The following is a 20459-nucleotide window of genomic DNA, read 5'->3' on the forward strand; positions in this document are numbered from 1 at the left end:
AGATGTCCCTGTGAGCGCAGTGCCCAGGCCTCAGCTGAAGCCAAAAGACCCGCAGGCACCGCAAGGACACAGCCTCAGCCCTCTCACCTGGAGGTAGGAACTGCAGGCGGGGGAAGTCTTTCTGGCTTAGGCACTGGGGCTGCCAGGAAGGGGAGCTGAGACAAGTGAAAGGGGTGGGGTGGGGTGGGGAAGGGCAACTCAGGGTGCTAATCCCAGCTTCCTGTCCAGGTCTGCCCTGACTGCTGCTCGAGGCCTGTCTTAGCTAGGATGGCCACAGCTGCCGAAACGGATCTCTCCTCTCACCTGTTCTTAAGCAAGGAGGCCTTGCTAACTTCCTGTCCAGAGAATATGTGCTTCTCTGGCCTTTCCAGCATGAGAGAGAGACAGTCCCGGAGGCACCGTCCAGGCCTCTCCGCCTCTGCTGGGCTGCGCCTCCCTGGGCGGCCAGGAGCAGGCAGCGAACAGCCACAGGGCAGGCGTCAAGGAACCAGCCACCTGCTTCTGGCCAGGGGCCCCGCCTTCGCGGTGAAATTCAGAGCTGTTTCTTTCCTTGGCCCGCTTCAGGGAAACGCAACGATTTTACTGTGCCTGCTGATACTTTTGTAACCCCCAGGCATGGCCGCTCAGCACATCACTCACAGGGCGCTGCTGGGGCTCAGAGGAGCAGGCCTGGCCCGGCCCTGCTCTCCTCACTCGCCTGCCTGCCGCACCTCCTCCTTGACTTCTGCCTCCCCCTCTGCTCTTCACAGCCTTGTTCCTCTGGCCGCGTGGTGGCGCCCCTGGGCCAGTGCACGGGGACCCAGGTTCAAGCCCCTTCTCCGCACGTGCTGGGCGCAACTTCACAAGCAGTGTTGCAGGCGTCTCTCTCCCTCTCTGTCTCCCCTTCCCCTCTTGATTCCTGCCTTGATCCAATGAAAGAAATGAAATCTTTAAGAAAACAAAAACTTTTGTTTATTTTTTAAAAAATCGATTGCATTTGGCAGAGTGGGGGGGGGGTAGAAGCCAGGGCACGATTCCAGTACATGCAGTGCCCGGGCTCAAACTGCATTCAGGGAATTTTCTCTCCAGGATTCCGGGAGCCGCAGACAGGCAGCTTCTGCCTCCGGCCACCGGCTCCGCGGGTGCAGCGAGCACAGGGGAGCCCCGGGCCCCGGAGGGCGGCGAGGTGTGGACCCCGGCCGCGGCTCCTGGCGGCGGCGCGCATGCGCGGGAGGACACCATGGCAACCCGGTCGCCACGGCAACCCCGGGACGCTGTCATGGCGGCTGGGGCCGGAGGGCGGCGAGGTGTGGACTCCGGCCGCGGCTCCGGGCGGCGGCGCGCATGCGCGGGAGGACACCATGGCAACCCGGTCGCCACGGCAACCCCGGGACGCTGTCATGGCGGCTGGGGCCGGAGGCTTCGCGGCCGGTGCGCGGGCGCCCAGCGTGTGGCCGGCGGTGAGCGCAGGGCGGGGCTGCAGCCCGGGCGGGTGGTGGGCGGTGGGCCGCGGGTGAGGGCGACAGCTGGGGGACCCTCCAGACCCTCCCGGGACCCGGCTGCAGGACTGTCGCCCCGCCCGCTCCGCCCTCCGCAGACCTGGGCGACAGTCCCGCAGCCCCCGCCGTGGGCCGTCCCGCCAGCACCCCCGCCGCCGGGCCGCGCGAAGGAAGGTGAAGGACGGGGCGGGGGCGGGCGGGGGCGGGCGGGGGCGGGGCGGGGGGGCCCTGCTGACCCCGCGACCCCCAGGCCTGCTGGAGCTGATGGCGCTGCAAACCGCGCAGATGCACCAGCTGCTGCTGAGCCGCCTGGCGGCCGCCGCGCTGCACCCGGACGCGAACCCCTGGAGCCCGCAGGTGCGGTGCGGCCGGGGCCTGCCGCTGCCGGCCAAGCCTGGGGGCGGCGGCACCTCTCGGGCGCCAACGGAGAGGGGTGGGGGGCGAACCCGGACCGCCCAGGTCTTCCAAAGGAGTCTCCGCACTGGGCTGGGCAGGTCTGCCGCGTGTCTGCACCCGGGACCCGGCTCTGTGGGTGCCCGCGGGGCGACACGGCAGTGGATGTGGGCGGGCGGGCTGTGGCTGGCACCTGGCAAGGTAGGACGTGGAGGGGAGGGAGGAAAGGCGCGCGAGAAGCAGGAGCCTGAGGACAAGTCCAAGTCCAGGCTCGGAGGACAAGCGGGCTGTGCCCGGCACCCAGGCTGGCAGGAGCCGCCCCTCCGCCGGGGGCCTGCGGGTGACAGTCCCTCTGCGTGCCTGGGGCACAGGGCCGCGCAGGGCCAGAGCCTCCGCTGGTTTCTGGCTCCCAACTCTGGCGCCCACCTGGGATTCTCTGTTCCCACTCGGCCAGAGGGGAGTTGCTCAGCCTCTCAGAGCCTCGTTCTAACTGACTTGCAAAATGAATGATGGAACCCGCCTTTCCTTTCTGCTCTGCCCCCAGGTGTCCCTGGAGGGTCAGCAGGAGGACTATGAGGAGGAAGGGGCTCTGACATTCCACCACCACTACCTGCCCTGCCCGGTGCCCGCCCTGGCTCCCCCGGCCCCCTGGCCAGCCCCTTTCCTGTGTCCACTACATCAGACCCACTGGCAGGAAGCGCCCAGGGCTCAGTGCCACCCTCCTGCCTTTGGGAAAAGGGGACTGTAAGTGAGTGTGTGTTGGGGGGGGCTGAGTCATGACTTGCATGACTTGCATCTACAGCTGTGACTCAAATTTGTGTGGGCCTTTTACTGATCAGAACTATTTCCCCAGGGGATGACAAAGCATTACAACTCCAAAGGGAAACCCTATCCTCTAAAATGGACTTCCCTAAGATCCTTGTTCTGCAGGTGAAGGTGCCAGAAGCCCCCTCTGATGGGAGCCTGTTTATTTTCTTCTCCCTCTCAGGAGAGCCGTGCCCCCACCACCACCTCCCAGTGCCACAGGGACTGTGGGCGCAGATGTAGCCCCAGCCTCAGGTAGGAGCTAGGTGGGTGGCGGCCCAGGGCTAGGGGCAGCCAGGAGGCCTGGAGAGCCATATTCCCTGGGGGAGCATTGGGGGCAGGGGAGGGACCCGGGCTGCCACCTGTACAGACAGCAGGCCTATCTGCTCTCCTTTCCCTTGGGGTGCACTGACACCCGAGGGCGTCAGCTGGTGCCGTCTCCCACAGATTACTATGACGCCGAGAGTCTGTCGTGAGGACAGATGCTGGTCCTGAGACCCACACCGGCTTCACCACAGCTGAGCCCTGGATCTCCAAGTCCTGACCACACCCCTGGCTGACAGCCCTGCTTCTCCACCAGCCCCCACACTGGCCCTCTCCTCCCAGGGGACTCGGTACCCCTGAGCCACTGTGACCTTGACAGCCTGAGCTCAGCTCTAGAGTCACAGACCCTTAGAGCACCATCGGGGCCCAGTGTCACAGGAAAGCCTGCCTCCATTTCCTGCCTGCACTGAGGCGGGCTTGGCTGGGAACCAACGCTCTCCCTGCCCTCCTCTCCCCACCCCTCCCGCGAGAAGGCCAGGGCTGCAAGGTCTTGGCTTAGCCTAATAAACAGCTCTTTGAGTACCCAGAGTGATGGAGAGGACTGGCTGAGAGGATCTTGGATCTGAACCAGCTCCCTTAGGGTCCCACTTTCACCCCAGGATTCTGGCTCTGCTGGGAGAAAGGAGGGGAGAGGTCAGAGCCACTGAGAGTGGCCCAAGGTCCTGCGGGAACACGGGACAGCTGGGCGTTTCTGCCCTGTCAGGCCAACGTGTGCCACTCGTTGGGTGGGTGCTTGGCATCTGGACTGCTCAGCATAGGGGTGCCCCAGGACCTGGGCCAGCTAGGTTTCAGAAGGTTCCGGAAGGAAAAGGACAGAGGGACATTGAAAGGACATTAGGAACAAGAATTCCGGGCTTGGCAGCCCCCTCCCCCCCTCTGACTGTGACCCAGGAGGAGGCACTGAGGCCCAGGAGGGTATATTTACACTGGAGAAGAGCCCCCACCCGCCACAGAGGCCAGGCTGCTCACGCAGGCTGCGCCCGGTAGGGCCGTCTCAGGCTCCTCCAGGCAGCCTGCACCCCGTAGGCACCCGTCCGCTGCTGGCGCCAGTGCTGGCCGAATGCAAAGCAGAGCAGGACCGACGTCACGAACAGGAACAGCAGCACCGATACAACTGTGATGATGATGACCATCTGGTTGTCCTGAATGATCTCTGCACGGAGGGGCAGGCGGGCCTTAGAGGAGAGGCAGCGGGCAGCGGGGTCTGCCCAGGACTCGCAGGGAGAGCAGGGCCACAGGTCCAGGCCGGCAACCTCTGGGGCCGAGCCTCCCCCTGGGTAGAGAGCCAAGGACGGGGGCCACTGTGCCAATCAGAAGCACAGAAGAGCAGAGCTCCAGGGGCCTCAGGACCAAGCTGTCTCCCACCGAGGGAGCCCAAGGCCAGAGAGTGCAGACTCACAGGGACACTAACTGGCATCAAGGTCAGGCAGTGGCGCACCTGGCTGAGCGCACATGTTACAGTGCACAAGGACCCCAGTTCAAGCCCCTGGTCCTCCACTGTAGGGGGAAAGCTTCAAGAGTGGTGAAGCAGGGCTGCAGGTGGCCTCTCCTCTCGATTTTTGGCTGTCTCTACCCAGTAACTAAATGAAGATAATGAAAAAAAAATCTAAGAAAGAAAGAAAAAATAAATTAACTGGCATCTGTGATCCAGGAGGTGGCGCAGTGGATAAAGCACTGGACTCTCAAGCATGAGGTCCCGAGTTCAACCCCCGGCAGCACATGTACCGGTGTGATGTCTGGTTCTTTCTCTCTCCTCCTGTCAGTCTCATTAATTAATTAATTAATTAATTAATTAAATATTTTTTAAAAAAGAAAAGAAATCAACTGGCACCCAAGCAGGGAACGTGGAGAGAGCCGTGGGAGAAAGCGTGTCCTCAGGATCAGGCCTGGAGGTCGTGCTGGCCCTCACCTGGCAAAGGGACTGATCTCTCTCCTCCTCCCATGAAACCCAAAGCAAGTGTCCTCCTCCCCCACTCCGCACCCCACGCACAGGGTTCCCCTCACCGTAGACCTCGAGCGTCTGGGGACTGGAGACGCTGCGGATGACATCCCTGCGCAGAGGCCGCAGGTCCAGCTCCGCCTGGCAGGAGAAGTTGTGGTGGCCGTCTTCCCGATGAGCCGTGGTGTTGTGGGTGACTGTGACGTTCTGGGGGTCCGCCGCTGTCTCCTGAAAGGTCTGGTTGTGCAGGATCTCTTCACCACGGAGCAAGGAGAGGGTGAGGCTGCTCAGGGGTGCCACGGCGGGCACCGTGCACTCCATGGTGAAGGGCCTGCCCACAGCCACCCAGCTGGGCTGCAGCTTCAGCAGCACTTGCTTCGGGGGGTCTGCACGGGAGGAAGGAGGGAGGCCTGTGAGGGTGGGGGTGCAGTCCCAGCAGATCCCACCTGGACAGGAGCCCCCCCAAGGCTGGGCAGTGGATGGGACCTGCAGGCCAGACCCAGCTCAAGTAGTTCAGGGCACCGGCAGTTTGAGAAATAGACAAGGATGGTGGTGGCCAGGTGCCCACAGAGGTCTAGAAACTGGCCAGCCGACTAGGAAGATACGACGTCTGGATCGGCCTCCTCCCTTACCGGGGATTAAAGGAGCGTTTCAGAAACCAAGCAGCTGGAGAGTAACACTGAGCGAAGGCGCCCCATTAGGAAGGATCTGGGCTGGACAGACAGTACAAGGGCTCTGCAGAGAGACTCTCATGTCTGAGATTCTGAAGCCCCAGGTTCAACCCCCTGCACCACTGTAAGGCAGAGCTGAGCAGTGCTCTGGTAAAATAAGTCAAATATAATAAATACAACTTTATATATTAAAGAAGACTTCCACATTTGAGGCTCAGAGACTCCAGGTTCAACCCCTGTACCACTGTAAGATAGAGCTGAGCAGTGCTCTGATAAAATCTTTTTTAAAAAAGTGACCCACGGGGAGTCGGGTGGTAGCGCAGCGCGTTAAGCGCACATGGTGCAAGGACCGGCGTAAGGATCCCAGTTCGAGCCCCCGGCTCCTCACCTGCAGGGAAGTCACTTCACAAGCAGTGAAGCAGGTCTGCAGGTGTCTTTCTCCCCCTCTCTGTCTTCCCCTCCTCTCTCCATTTCTCTCTGTCCTAGCCAACAATGACAACATCAACAACAATAACAACAATGAAAAACAAGGGCAACAAAAGGGAAAATTTAAAAAAAAGTGACCCATGACTGTCCACGACTTTATCCACGAGATGGGGCCCTGAGTGGTACCCTTCTGAGCTAGAATGCCTGGCCTCCTCTGCCTCTGAAGAAAGGGTTGTATTTAGAGCCAGGGGACAGCATAATGCTTATGCGGATGTACTTCATGCCTGAAGCTCCGAAGTCCCTGGCTCAATTCCTGATATAAACCAGAGCTAAGCCATGCTCTGGATGAAGAGGAGGAGGAAGGGGGAGGAGGGGAGGAGGAGGATGTCGTAGAGCATCTTCTTATCAGTTTGATCCATGGACACCAGTGACAGGGAGAGCCCCGGTGCCCCACAGTCCCAAAGTACTGCACAGACCAGGCCCTTGGGGAGCATCTCACAGCTGCCCAGGACCAGCCAGGACTGTCTTCTCTCCAGGAGGTGCAGGAGGCAAGAGGACTGCAGGCCGGCCCTGCCGGTGGTTCCCAGATCCTCCTCGTGGGCTGTGCAGTACTCTGGGGATGCTGATACTAGGCTGGGGCAGGTCGGGGAGATAGCCAAATGGTTTTACAAAAAAGCTTTGGTGGCTGAGGCTCCCAGGTCCCAGGTTCAGTCACTAACACCGCCATAAACCAGAGCTGAGTAGTGCTCTGGGAGAAAAAATAATGAATCAAATTAAGTAAATAAATCAATACAAATCTTGCTTGGGAAAAAAAAGAACAAATTTTGCTTGGAGCATCTTTTCTTCTATTAAGACTCAGAACAGGGGTTCCAGCAGGCTCAGTGAAAGACATGCATGAAAGGTTTAGTCCCCAGGCCTGGGTCCCACTCCCAGTCACTCCCAGAGCCCAGAACCCAGGAGCAGAATCCCCAGGACCAGGGACTGAGCAGCTCGGCTCCCTCTGGGGCAGGAGGTCCTGCGGGCAGCCACTCACGGAACACGCTGATGTTGAGCCACTTGGCTTGCTGCTTGTCGGCACAGGTGAAGTAGCAGTGGACGGTGGTGTCCTGGGAAGCGTTGGAGACCAAGTACAACTTCCACTGAGTTTGCTCCTTCAGCAAATTCTTGGTCAGGGAGGTCTCCAGGCCGCCGGTTGAAGGCTGAACACAGCTGGTGCTACAGTTGATGGTCCAGGACCCCCCAGGCTCCACAGCCACCTCCTCTGACCAGATGTTCACCTCAAACGCCTCCTCGCCAGACCCTGGAAGACCAGATGTTCCCCCTGGCAGCCTGAGCGAGGGCCCCCGCTCCTCAGCCCTGTTGCTGGGCCCTGCCTCAGCTCTCTCTGCCTCCAGGCCTCTGAGGGTCACCACCAGCGGGTCCCGTCTCCTCTGGCTCCCACTGCACCTTCACGGCCCATCCCGAGTGCGCCCTTCCGCTTAAAGACCTCTCTGAAATGGAGGTGCAGGTGTCTCGGAGCCCCTCCCAGCCTCCTTTCCTTTCCTTTCCTTTCTTGTCCCACAAAGACTCTGACCCTGGCCTCCAGGGTCACAGCTGCAATCCCCATCAGGCCGCACTGCCCTCTCAGAGCTCCGGGTCTCACGAGGGAGGCAGACAAACCGGCCAAACACCCAGCCAGCCCATCAGATGGCTGCGAGGGCCTGGGAAAGGAAGCAGGGAGTGGTGTGCCCAGCACAGGACCACTGCGGTTTGAACAAAGACATGGGGGAGGTAAGGGGAGGCCTACAAAAGTGTGTGTGGGGGTGCCGCCCAGCCACCAGGACCTGTGTTGGGGTGTGTTTTGGTGTGTTTTGGTGTGCTGACGAGGCCAGGGGTGGCAGCTGCTTGGGAAGCCGCCTTGAGAAGACCTGCGAGGTTTGGCTCCGGGGCCCCAGTTTACTCTGCAGGGCAGACGGTCAGGAAGCAGTTTGTGCAGGAGAGCAGAGCTCTCGCCCCCAGCACCCAGCAACCACCAGGAAGCACCTGCCCCATGTCCCATGCTCCCACTCAGTCCTCAGCTGGTGGCGGGTAAGTGTCACGGAGGGGCTTCTCGGGGAAACAAAGCTGGGCGTGTGAATCCAGCCTTCACCGAGTCCTGTCCATGCAGCCCCGGGCAAGACGCTGCCTCCTGGGCCTCGGCTTCTTACCTGTGAAGTGAGCCAGCACCCCCGTCCCCTCAGGGTTGTCCTAAACATCCGCAGTGTCCCAGAAGCAGCCAGCAGCTTGCCCAAAGTGGGCATTTATTTCACCCTCAGTGCCCTCGGTGTACTGCTGTTCTCTCTGCTGTCTCCTCAGACACTTCTGAAGACCAACAGGGATCCCTTCCCTTCCCTTGAACCCCATTCCCCTCCAGAGGCCCCATGCCACCATTCAGCCTTATATGCCCCCAAGTTGCCAGGCTGCTTCAGCCTGGTGTCCAGGACACCAGGACACCCACCCACCGCCGGGACCCTGGGGAAGCCAGTGTGAGCCCATGGCGGAGTGGCCGCTGTGCTCAAAGCCTCACTGACCCCAGGACAGGACCCCCACCCTAGCAGAAGCCAGGAGAGTAGGCGGCCCAGGCTGGCTGGCAGAAGGGAGAGAGGAGCTCACCTTGGCAGGAGAGCAGGCTGAGGAAAACAGCTCGCAGACCCCAGCCACCAAGAGGGCACATCTTGAACGGGGCCGGAGTGCTGGCAGGAGCCAAGGGTGGTCTGGAGAGAGATGGAGGAAGCAGGGTGGGTATAGCGCCCTGGAGTCAGCCCGGAACCCCCCACCCCCTGAGCTGATGACTACACTTCCTCTCATTATCTGAGTGGTCTTCGGAAGCCACGTGGAAGGCCTGCTCCCAGAGCTCTGGGCCTCAAGAATGCAGCCGGAGGAAGCTGTGGCATAGCTGATAAGCAGGGTCCCACCTGGTCCTCCCAGCAGGCCCCGGGAGTCGATGGGCGTGTGCGTGGGGGCCCAGCGTGTGTCCTGGGGAGCCACCAGCCCCTACGGGACTCTAAATCCCGTAGGATTCACTTCTGGGGGGACCCTGGAGGAACTGTTAGAGGTCTCTCTTAGGGGAAACACCCTCTCCCTGCCCCCTGCAGGCAGCCAGAAGCCCAGTGTGTCTGCATATCCTGCCCCAGCCCCCCAGCCCCCAGCCCCCCAGCCCCACCTGTGCAAAACAAAGGCCCCACGTGCTGACAGAGGCAGGTGTGACTCCTGCAGACAGGCTGGAGCACAACCCCAGGAGTGACTGTAAAACTCGAGATCAAGAGCTCCAGGCCCTCTGCCTCTCCTGGGCGTCTGCCTGCCCCGACATGAGCATGTTCCTCTCCTTTTCTCTCCTGCTCTCTCTCAAGAATGCTCGTCTCCCTGAAGCGTGGCTGTCTGTCTCCGTGACTCCTCCATGTCTGTGTCAGCATGGAGCCCTTCTGGTGGAGCTTAGCGGGTCCTCTGCGCTGCTCCCTCTCAATGTCCCGGTCAGGACCTGTCAGTAGACCCGGACATCGTGGCAGAGAACTGGGCTTTGCAAGGAGCTGGACAGGGCTCCAGCCCCACCGCCCGGCGCATGGCTGTCCAGCTTCCACCCCGCTCAGGATGCAACCTGTTTCAGCTGCTTAGGGGCCAGCGGGAGGCCCGGCGTCTCAGAAGGCCTGTCTATCTCTCAGCAGACCCCAGCAGCCTGGGCCAACCACCTCCCTGGCCTCTAGAAAGATGTTTTCTGGAGTCGGGCGGTAGCACAGCGAGTTAAGCGCACATGCCGCAAAACGCAAGGACCGGCGTAAGGGTCCTGGTTCAAGCCCCCGGCTCCCCACCTGCAGGGGAGTCGCTTCACAGGCGGTGAAGCAGGTCTGCAGGTGTCTGTCTTTCTCTCCCCCTCTGTGTCTTCCCCTCCTCTCTCCATTTCTCTCTGTCCTATTCAACAACAACTACAACAATAAAGCAAGGGCAACAAAAGGGAATAAATAAATAAAATCAAAATGTATATAAAAGCTGTGAATAAATAAATGTATCTTTAAAAAAAAGATGTTTTCTGAACCTGAAAAAGATTAATTCACAAAAAATTTACACATATCATTTGCTTTTAATTTAATTTTTGATTTTAAATTTGTATTATGAGACAGAAAGAAATAGGATGAGGGGAGAGAGACTCCTGCAGCCTGCTCTATACTCAGGAAACTTCCCCTGCAGGGGGACAGGGGCTCGAACCTGGGTCCTTGCACACGGTGACTTGGGCTTCTCCAGGCACTGTCACCCACCCTTACACACGTTATTTTTAGATGAGCAGCTCTTGGGAGCATTTCATGTGAAGTCTGCATGAAAATAAGGAATCTGAGCTATCTCTGATTCTATTTAACATGTTTTATTGCAGTAAGACAAGAAGAAAAAAGAAATTAAAGGTTTGAGGATGGAATAACGGCAAAACCATGAGAATCTGCAAATGATACAATTGTCTAGATAAAAACCCAAGAGTATGGCCCAACAAGTGAGTCAAAACAATAAGAGATCATAGCAAAGCGGCCAGCTAGGAGAGCTGATAAGTTGCTCTTGTGTATGTCAGTCACACAAAATATAAATATATATATAGCTTTAAAAATATGCCTTCTAGAATAGCAAATATATATATATATATGAATAAAACTAGTGATGTTTTTATAAGACTTGTAGCAAGAAAATTATAAAAACTGAAAGAAATTGAATACCATAAAAATTAATCCCAACAGAGATTTTCATGGAGACTGAAAAAGTTGGGGGGCTGGGCGGTAGCGCAGCGGGTTAAGCGCTCGTGGCGCAAAGTGCAAGGACCGGAATAAGGATCCCGGTTCGAGCCCCCGGCTCCCCACCTTCAGGGGGACATCGCTTCACAGGCGGTGAAGCAGGTCTGCAGGTGTCTGTCTGTCTCTCCCCCTCTCTGTCTTCCCCTCCTCTTTCTGTTTCTCTCTATCCTATCCAACAACAATAACAATAATGACAACAACAAGGGCAACCAAATGGGAAAAATAGCCTCTAGGAGCAGTGGATTTGTAGTGTAGGCACTGAGCTCCAGTGATAACCCTGGAGAAAGAAAAGGAAAAAGGCCTAAAGAATAAGGTGGTGGGGGTATTGTGAGAGCCCTGACAACTCTCACTGTGGAGGGGCCAGGCCGTGCAGCTCCTGGCTGAGTGGTTAAGCACACACTTCACCATGGGCTAAGCCAAGTCGTAAAACAGGGCTGCGGGTGTCTGTCTTTCCCTCTCTACCTCCCCCTCCTCTCTCTGTCTCATCCAGTATAAGAGGTCACTGGGAGTGGTGAATCATGGTGCTGGCACCAAGCTCCAGCAGTAACCCTGGTGGCAAATATATAGACATGGAGAAAGATACAGAGAGACAGTCATTAGGAACTCTTAAAATCACTACTAAAGGCACGGGGAGGTAGCATAACGGTTATGCAAAGAGACTCTCATGCCTGAGGCTTCAAAGTCCCAGGTTCAGTTCCCCACACCACCATAAGCCAGAGCTGAGCAGCACTCTGGTAAAAAAAAAATGCTAGTGAGTGTATATTGTTTTCTGGGGATTCAGGACACGTCTTGTGGAGCTGAGCATCGTACACCCAGTGAGCCGCAATTCCTTCCCAAATAGCCGAGAGAGAGCTCTGCATGGCGCAACAGGAGACGTGGCCTGTCTCACACTGAACCGCCTGCATGAACTCTCTTTCTAACACTGCGCCCCAGTTCCCTGTTCCTCCTCTGCAAAGTGGGACTAGTGCCCCTCCCAAAGGGATCCTGTGCTTTATAAAAAAGTGAGTGAGCTAATCTCTTCTTTGTCATCACCAGGGCTTCACCTTTCTGGGTAAACGTTTTCAGATAGAGAGTGAGAGACAGACACAGAGGAGGACTAAGCACCACAGCACTGAGTCTCCCCCTGGTGAAGTGGGAGCTGGGCTCAGACCTGGACTGTGTGCATGAAGCAGACGCACTGTCTAGGTGAGCTATCTGCTGGACTGAGGCAGTGGGCTAAGCATTGCACAAAGGCCTTGGATGCGTCTCGTTGTGCACTGGCTACGTGGACTGAACATGAATAGGAGTGCATACTGTGTGCTGTGTGTGTGCATACTGTGTGCTGTGTGTGTGCATACTGTGTGCTGTGTGCATACTGTGTGCTGTGTGTGTGCATACTGTGTGCTGTGTGCATACTGTGTGCTGTGTGTGTACATACTGTGTGTGCATACTGTGTGCTGTGTGTGTACATACTGTGTGTGCATACTGTGTGCCTGTGAGCGTGTGTGTGCTGTGTGTGTGCGTGTGTGTGCTTGTGCAGGGGCGCTAGGAAAAAAGCAATCGAGAGCATTAACCAGGGCCTGGTGGTGGTGCACCTGGTTAAGTGCATGTGTTACCACACACAAGGACCCAGGTTCAAGCCCCCTGTCCCCACCTGCAGGGGAAAAGCTTCATAAGTGGTGAAGCAGGGCTGCAGGTGTCTCTCTGTCTCTATCTCCCCTCCCACTCAATTTCTCTCTGTTCTATCAAATTAAAAGTTAAAAAATAAAAAAAAGCATTAAGCTTGGGAGGGTGGCCATGCCTGGTGGGAACAGGGTAGGCGGAGGCCTGAAGCCCTTTCATCCAGGGCTGTTCTTTAGACGCTGTGCTGTGCAGTCAGCTTGCAAGCTGCATGCGCGTGTCACGAAGTATCTGCTCACGTCACATTTTCCAGACAGAGACTAAAGGGAAAGGGAGACCCCATGTGTCTATAAAGCGGCCATGCGTGTGGGAACGTGGCCCTCAAGTCTGGAGACAACCTGTGGGAGATTCGTCCTGACAGCGAGACTGTCCCTGCCCCAGCGCATCAGCTCTGAGAGAAGGAGCCCCGCTCAGCCACAGGGACACCCAGAGACACAGCGGAGAGGAAGAGAGACGACAAAAACAGGAAACAGCCATGGTCGGGAGCACAGAGACCTGAGAGGGGCGTCCGCAGGAGCCGCCTAGAACACCAGCAGGAAGCAGCCCTGGGACCTCCAGCCCTAGTGGGAAGCGTCATCTTACCCTTCGGAGGGACGTTGGTGGGGAGCTGAGGCGGGTGCCGGACACCCCACGAGGTGACAGGTGGCAGGTGATGGGGCCGCTGTGGACGTCCGTACCGCAGGCTTCTCAGTGCTGATCCGGGTGTGTCTCCTCCTCACCCTCCCTAGTCACATGCTTCCTGGCTGGGTACCACTCCTCAGCCACTCCTGTTTCTCTTACTTTTCTTTTTTCTATCAGGGTTATAGCTGGGGCATGGTGCCTGCACAACAAACGCACTCCTCGCAGTGGCCTTCTTTGCTTTACTTTTAAAAATTTTTTAAAAATTTTTTATTTTCCCTTTTGTTACCCTTGTTCTTTTTCATTGTTGTTGTGGTTATTATTGTTGTTATTATTGATGTTGTCGTTGGACAGGACAGAGAGAAACGGAGAGAGGAGGAGAAGACAGAGAGGGGGCGAGACAGACAGACACCTGCAGACCTGCTTCACCGCCTGTGAAGCGACTCCCCTGCAGGTGAAGAACTGGGGGCTCGAACCGGGATCCTTAACATCAGTCCTTGTGCTTTGCGCCACGTGCGCTTAACCCACTGCACCACCGCCCGGCTCCCTTCTTTTCTTTTCCTACAGAGACAGAAATGGGAAGGGAGAGAGGCAGGAGACAGGGAGAGAGGAGAGGCCCCCGCAGCCCTGCTCTGCTGCTCATGAAACTCCCCCTGCCAGGGGCTTGAGCCTGAAAAGTCAAGTCTGGACATATGTCATATGTGTCTTTTGATGGCTGTGCCATGGCCTCCCCTCTGCCCCCATTTCTTCTGTCTTTTATAATGTAATTAAACCATTACATCTTTTTAGAGGTCTTTTTAATATTGATTTATTCCCTTTTGTTGCCCTTCTTTGTTTAGTCATTGTTGTTGTTATTGATGTCGTTGTTGTTGGATAGGACAGAGAAATGGAGAGAGGAGGAGAAGACAGAGAGGGGGAGAGAAAGACAGACACCTGCAGACCTGCTTCACCGCCTGTGAAGCAACTCCCCTGCAGGTGGGGGGCCGGGGGCTCGAACCGAGATCTTTATGCCGGTCCGTGTGCTTCGTGCCATGAGCACTTAACCCACTGCGCCACCGCCCGACTCCCTAGAGGTTGTTTTATTTCCCTCTAGTCTCTGGTGCTCAGCGCCAGCACTACAAACCCACTGCTCCTGGTGGCCATCCCCCCCCCTTTTATTGGATAGACAGACAGAATTGAGAGGGGAAGGGAGACAGGGAGAGTGGACCAGGTAATGGCACACTTGGTTGAGCACTTACATCACAACGCACAAGGACCCAGGTTCGAGCCCCTGGTCCCCACCTGCAGGGGGAAAGCTTCACAAGTGGTGAAGCAGGGCTGCTGGTGTCTCTCTGTCTCTCCTCCCTTCTATCTCTCCCCTCTCATATTCTCTTTCTCTATCCAATAATAAAAATATATTTTACATTTTTAAATATTTATTTTCCCTATGTTGCCCTTATTGTTGTTGTCTTTTATTGTTGTTGCAGTTATTTTGTTGTTGTTATTGATGTCGTCATTGTTGGATAGGACAGAGAGAAATGGAGAGAGGAGGGGAAGACAGAGAGGGGGAGAGAAAGACAGACACCTGCAGACCTGCTTCACCGCCTGGGAAGCGACTCCCCTGCAGGTGGGGAGCTGGGGGCTCGAACCAGAATCCTTACACCGGCCCGAGTGCTTAACCCTCTGTGCTACCGCCAGACTCCCTAGTATATACTTTTTTTTTTTTAATTGTTGTAGTCGTTGTTGGATAGGACAGAGAGAAATGGAGAGAGGAGGGGAAGACAGAGAGGAGGAGAGAAAGATAGACAACCGCAGACCTGCTTCACCGCCTGTGAAGCGACTCCCCTGCAGGTGGGGAGCGGGGGGCTCGAACCGGGATCCTTACGCCGGTCCCTGCGCTTTGCGCCACGTGCGCTTAACCTGCTGCGCTACCGCCGACTCCCAATAAAAATATTTTAAAAGACAGAGCGAGGGAGAGAGAAAGACAGACGCTTGCAGACCTGCTTTGCCACCTGAGAAACATCCCCACTGCAAGTGGAGAGCGGGGCTCAAACCCCTGTGTGCACTTGACCAGGTGTACCGCTTCCCAGCCCCTATAATTAAATGATTCAACTCATTTGTTAATTGATTTTGGATAGAAATAAAGAAATTGAGTGGAGAGGGGAAGATAGGGAGAGGGAGAGAGGGACAGCTGGGCTACAGTATCGCGTCACCACTTGTGAAGCTTCTCTTCCCCACGGCCCCCACCCCCAGCAGCTGGGGACCAGGGGCTTGAACCCAGATCCTCGTGCACCGTACATGTGCACTCTACTGGGTCCACCACTACCCTGCCCCGACCTCCCATGTCTTTATTGTGATAAAACACACAAGTCGTAACACGTACCCGTTTCCACCGCCTTCAGCACACACCTCTGTGGCGTTCTGTAAGCGCCCCATGTCCCCCCTCCTATCTCACCACCCAAACAATGGTGCCCCCCTTGCCCCAGCCCGAGGAGCCACACCCCACATGCTGTCCCCACGAGGACCTCGTATTGGTGAGAGCTGCGAGGGTCTGCCCCACAGCCACAGCTTCCCCAGGTGAGGTGCAAGGACCGCCACATCCAGTCCGTGCCAGAGGCTCCTCCTTTTAAGATGAGCAGTGTCGCAGTGCCTCTGTGTTACACTTTGTCTCTCCGTGTCAGTGGACCGGTGTGTGTACATATTTCCCCCAGTCTCTGCTTTCAACTCCAGGGGTTGGGGGCACATCTATAAATGGAACAGTAGCATCTTGTGGAGGGTTGTGGTTATTATTGAGAAACTGCTGTATCATTTCCTTCTGCTGTTTTATTTCATTTTCATTTTAGTGAGAGAAAGAGACCAGAGCCCTACTCAGCTCTGGTTCACGGTGGTGCTGGGGGTTGAACCTGGGACCTCAGAGGCTCAGGCAGTCTTTTGCAGAACCATTCTTATGCTATCCGCCCAGCCTCCTCTGACATTTGATGTGCAGTGTCTGTCCAAGCCGGGAGAAGCCATCTGTTGGCCCCTGCAGAAGGCCGGCCAACACCACAGCTGTGGGGCTGCCCTGTGTCTGTGACATTCGTGATACACACACATGCCGGGTTAGTGTGGGGGTGCCTCTTCCCGGGCCCGTACTCTCTGGGTTGGAGAGAGCTTGACCGGAGCCAGCCTGGGCTGCTGCTCACTCAGCAACACGGGAGAGATGACTCATGAACTCGTGGTGGAGAGGCAGTGCAATGTCTTTATTGATCAGAGACAAGGCTTTTAAACAGTAGGCCCAGAAGTGGCAAGTCGGAAACGGAAATGGCTAGGAAGGGGGTGGAGAAAGGCAAAAGGGGCTGGGAAGGCAGGAACTTCCTTAGCAACTGCGGTGAGGGCTTTAACTGGTGGGATTAATGTCACCCTGCAGGCAGGGAGGGTCTCGAGGTAGAAAGAAGATACATCAAAGGAATGGAGTGGGTGGGGATCTCTCAGGCAAAACAATGGTTGTGTAGAAAGGCCCTAGTGTCAGGAATGTTGGGGGTATAACTCAGTGGTAGAGCATTTGACTGCATAGTGTCAGGAATGCAGGGTGCTTTGTGAGGCTCCTCACAATTTCCTGACATCTCCCCTTTCTTTTTATCTAATGGCCATAGTATCAGGAATGCGGGGTGCTTTGTGAGGCGGGGAGTCTGATAGGACGGGGAAAACCTTTGGGGTGACTCCTGTCCCTCCTTGTTCAACCTCTCGGTAGATCAACCACATCCTCACAATCCCCCTCACACACACCTTTTATGTGTAGCTAAAAATCATCAGATCCCTGCACACCTAAAAATAAAGGGGAGAGGCCTACCCCAGCAGAGCGGCTTTGCACAAACAGGCAAAAAGTGTTCAAGCTGAGAGCAGAGGCAGATGCAGGTCACTCACAGCAGAGGCTGTTCCGTGCACTCACCTTTGCCAGTGAGAAGAGCTGTGGAAACACATGACTTAGATGCCGGGGGCCAGGCAGCGGGGCGCCTGGTGAAGCGCACACATCACAGGGCACGACGACACAGGTTCGAGCCCCTGATTTCCGCCTGCAGGGGAAGCTTCAAAAGTGGTGCCACAGGACTGCAGGTGTCTCTCTGTCTCCCCCGCCCTCTCAGTGCCTGTCTTTATCCAATAACAAATAAATAAAAATTTTCAAAAGGGAGGGGGGCAGATAGCATAATGGCTATGTAAACAGATTGTCTTGCTTGAGGCTCTGAAGTCTCAGGTTCAATCCTCCCACACTACTAGAAGCCAGAGCTGAGCAGTGCTCTGGGGAAAAGAAAGGAAGGAAGAAAGAAAGAAAGACAGAAAGACAGAAAGAAAGAAAGAAAGAAAGAAAGAAAGAAAGAAAGAAAGAAAGAAAGAAGAAAATAAGTAAGAAAAAGAAGGAAGGAAGGAAAATAAAGGAAGAAAATAAGAAAGAAGAAAGAGAAAGAAAAAGGAAGAAAATAAGAAAGAGAAGGAAGGAAGGAAATAAAGAAAGAATGAGAAGGAGGGAGGAAGGGAGGAATCAAGGAAGGAAGGAAGCAGCCAGCTCCCCAGTGAAAGGTGTCAGCTTCCAAAACTATCAGAACCAGAGTCTAGGGCTTCATTCCGGAATCTCACGTGCTGTGGGCGCCATCTAGTGGCCGAAATGCGCCCTCCCGGCTGCAAGACGAGAGCCGCCTGGCCGCGGGCAGAGGCAGAGGGAGAGGGAGAGGGAGAGGGAGAGGGAGAGAGGGAGAGAGGGAGAGGGAGAGGGAGAGGCAGAGGGAGAGGCAGAGGGAGAGGCAGAGGGAGAGGGAGAGGCAGAGGGAGAGGCAGAGGCAGAGGCAGAGGGAGAGGGAGAGGCAGAGGGAGAGGCAGAGGCAGAGGCAGAGGCAGAGGGAGAGGGAGAGGGAGAGGCAGAGGCAGAGGCAGAGGCAGAGGGAGAGGCAGAGGCAGAGGCAGAGGGAGAGGCAGAGGCAGAGGCAGAGGCAGAGGCAGGACAGAGGCGGGAAGAGACAGGGGACATTCCTCCTCCCTCACTCGCAGGTTTGGACGAGCTGCACCTGAAGGCTGTGTTTGGAGGAGGAGGAGGCCCTCAGCAGATTCATTCGGAGTCACCCGCACGGTGCTGGAGCCCAGGGCTGGGTGTCTGGGGGCTGCTCCCTGGAAACCAGGGTCGTGATGCCAGCTGATGGCCTTTCCCTGACCTCTGCCGTGAGGGGAGGATGGACTGCGGTGCCCCCATCCCCAGGGGCCCCAGGTGGAAAACCAGCTGCTCCTTAGGAAGATGACAGGGTCGCCCGCGACTTGTCAGGGAGCAAAGGCTTGGGGCACAGCGTCTGACGGCAGAGGGCAAAGGCGGGCTCCACGACGCATTTGCAGGACTTGGTCGCTGCTGTTTGAAGGGACTGTTCTCTTGGGGCCCTGAATCCTAGAGTAAGAAATGCGGGAGCTTCCGAGGCCTGTTCCCAACTCTGACACCATCTCCCCAGACAAGACTTTTAGTCCTCCTGCATGGTAGCTGCCAGGCTCAGGCCAAAATGACTGAAGTCGTGAGCCCCTAGGAACACGCCTAAAATAGATTTCCTGGCTTCTCTCCACTGGAAGACGCTTAGTTCCAACTGCTCTATTCTTACCTTTATGTTCCTGATTATTAAACAATTTGTTCTGATTTCTATCTCACCACCTTTCAGCCACCAAACTGCAGATGCTGCCATGACGCCATCCTGACTCCCCTGGGTAGACGCCCTCACCCGTGTGTCCTGGAACCTCCCCTCTCCAGAGCCCTGCCCCACTAGGGACAGACAGACACAGGCTGGGGGTGTGGATCCACCTGCCAACACCCATGTCCAGTGGAGAAGCAACGACAGAAGCCAGAACTCCCACCTTCTGCTCCCCATAATGATCCCGGGTCCCTGCTCCCAGAGGGATGAAGAACAGGGAAGCTCCCAGTGGAGGGGATGGGACACGGAACTTCGGTGGTGGGAACTGTGTGGAACTGTCCCTGATATCGGACAATCTTGTTAATCGTCATTAAATCACTAGTAAATTAACTGAATAAATGGAAGTGTTTGAGGGAGCTGGGTGGCGGCACACCTGGTGGAGCACTTAGGTCACCTTGCGCAACCCCTGCTCCCACCTGCCGAGAGAGGGCTTCTTGGGCACTGAAGCAGAGCTGCAGGTGTCTCTCGCCTCCTGATCTTACCCGTCTCCCTCTTCCTTCTCTATTTCTGTCTCTATCAGATAAATAAATATTCCTTAATATTTATCTATTCCCTTTTGTTGCCTTCATTTTTTATTGTTGTAGTTATTGTTGTTGTTATTGATGTCATTGTTGTTGGACAGAGAGAAATGGAGAGAGGAGGGGAAGACAGAGAGGAGGAGAGAAAGATAGACACCTGCAGACCTGCTTCACCGCCTGTGAAGCGACTCCCCTGCAGGTGGGGAGCCGGGGGCTCGAACTGGGATCCTTACACTGGTCCTTGTGCTTCACACCACATGCACTTAACCTGCTGCACTACCGCCCAACTCCCGTAAATAAACAATATTTAAGGGCGGACGGTAGACAGCATAATGGTTATACAAACTCTCATGCCTAAGGCTCCAAAGTCCCAGGCTCAATCCCCCACACCACCATAAGCCAAAGCTGAACGGTGCTCTGGTAAACTAATAATAATAAATAATAGCATAAGCCAACGCTGAACAGTGCTCTGGTAAAATAATAATAATAAATAATAATTTTTAAAAAGGAAAAGAAATGTTTGAGTATATGGCCAGCAGGTAGCTCACCAGGGAGAGTGCCTCAGAGCCTCAAACATCAAGGTTTGCATAACCATTATGCTATTTTCTAACCCCAAAAATCACTTTTAAATATATATTTGTATTAGTGATTTAATAATGGTTTACAAAATTGTAAGCGTCTAGGGTTACAGTTTCACACCACACCCGCCACCATAGTCCTCACAAGGTCTGAGGGCAGTCCCGTTGCTTTTCTTTCAGACGATCCACGTCTTTGCTACTTGCCTTCAGTGGACGGACACAACAGTGTGTGTGTCAAGGGTCAGAGGTGACAGGGTGGAGGTCTGGGCCCAGAGAGCAGCTGCAGGGCCCTCAGGCCACCTCTGGGGCTTGGACCTGCCCCCAGACTCCACACACACGAGTCTGTGCAGAGCCCAGGCAGGGCGAGGCTGCTGGGAGAACACTCACAGGACTGTCGGGGTGACAGTCAAGGCTCCGGAAACCCCCTGGCCAGGTCGCTAGTGAGCGTCTCCCCACAGAGCTCCCCCTGGACGCTGCCGAGCGCCTGGCGGCTAGGGGCCTTTGCCCAACAGACTTTCCTGCCCTTTCCAGCTGCTTATGCCTCAAACAGGGCCTGCTATCACAGCGGACACTGCCTGACAGCCCGGAA

General features: G+C 56.0%; 2 protein-coding genes across 4 annotated transcripts; one reads left to right on the forward strand and one right to left on the reverse strand.

Annotated features, from left to right (window-relative positions):
* Positions 1–934: 934 nt before the first annotated feature.
* On the forward strand, positions 935–3535 carry PRR29 (proline rich 29). 3 transcript variants are annotated; one of them, XR_009552891.1, is made up of 6 exons: positions 935–1439; positions 1577–1652; positions 1729–1835; positions 2416–2619; positions 2860–2930; positions 3123–3535. XR_009552891.1 is itself a non-coding variant. In XM_060202582.1 (6 exons), the coding sequence occupies exons 1-6, from the start codon at positions 1023–1025 to the stop codon at positions 3149–3151; spliced, it is 900 nt and encodes a 299-aa protein (XP_060058565.1). In that variant the 5' UTR covers positions 935–1022; the 3' UTR covers positions 3152–3535. The 3 variants fall into 3 exon arrangements, 2 of the variants coding, with proteins under 2 accessions (XP_060058565.1, XP_060058564.1); XM_060202582.1 differs by having other exon boundaries at positions 2416–2615; XM_060202581.1 differs by lacking the exons at positions 2860–2930; positions 3123–3535 and having other exon boundaries at positions 1729–2529.
* ICAM2 (intercellular adhesion molecule 2) lies at positions 2821–13175 on the reverse strand. The gene is made up of 6 exons (XM_060202583.1): positions 13064–13175; positions 8667–8767; positions 7069–7335; positions 5004–5324; positions 3969–4152; positions 2821–3797 (listed from the first exon to the last, which is right to left on the reverse strand). The coding sequence occupies exons 2-6, from the start codon at positions 8725–8727 to the stop codon at positions 3788–3790; spliced, it is 843 nt and encodes a 280-aa protein (XP_060058566.1). The 5' UTR covers positions 8728–8767; positions 13064–13175; the 3' UTR covers positions 2821–3787.
* Positions 13176–20459: the final 7284 nt, after the last annotated feature.

The sequence above is a fragment of the Erinaceus europaeus genome, chromosome 12 (assembly GCF_950295315.1).
Source record: "Erinaceus europaeus chromosome 12, mEriEur2.1, whole genome shotgun sequence".
Classification (NCBI taxonomy): domain Eukaryota; kingdom Metazoa; phylum Chordata; class Mammalia; order Eulipotyphla; family Erinaceidae; genus Erinaceus; species Erinaceus europaeus.

Excerpts from the sequence above, each read along its gene's own strand:
- ICAM2 (XM_060202583.1), bottom strand. The coding sequence starts at position 8,727 with ATGTGCCCTCTTGGTGGCTGGGGTCTGCGAGCTGTTTTCCTCAGCCTG. Across the intron at positions 5,325-7,068 it reads GCTCAACATCAGCGTGTTCC|ACCCCCCGAAGCAAGTGCTG; the intron begins GTGAGTGGCTGC and ends CCTCCCGTGCAG. Across the intron at positions 4,153-5,003 it reads CCAGACGCTCGAGGTCTACG|AGATCATTCAGGACAACCAG; the intron begins GTGAGGGGAACC and ends CCCTCCGTGCAG.
- PRR29 (XM_060202581.1), top strand. The coding sequence starts at position 1,023 with ATGCAGTGCCCGGGCTCAAACTGCATTCAGGGAATTTTCTCTCCAGGA. Across the intron at positions 1,440-1,576 it reads CGCCCAGCGTGTGGCCGGCG|ACCTGGGCGACAGTCCCGCA; the intron begins GTGAGCGCAGGG and ends CGCCCTCCGCAG. Across the intron at positions 1,653-1,728 it reads GCCGGGCCGCGCGAAGGAAG|GCCTGCTGGAGCTGATGGCG; the intron begins GTGAAGGACGGG and ends CGCGACCCCCAG.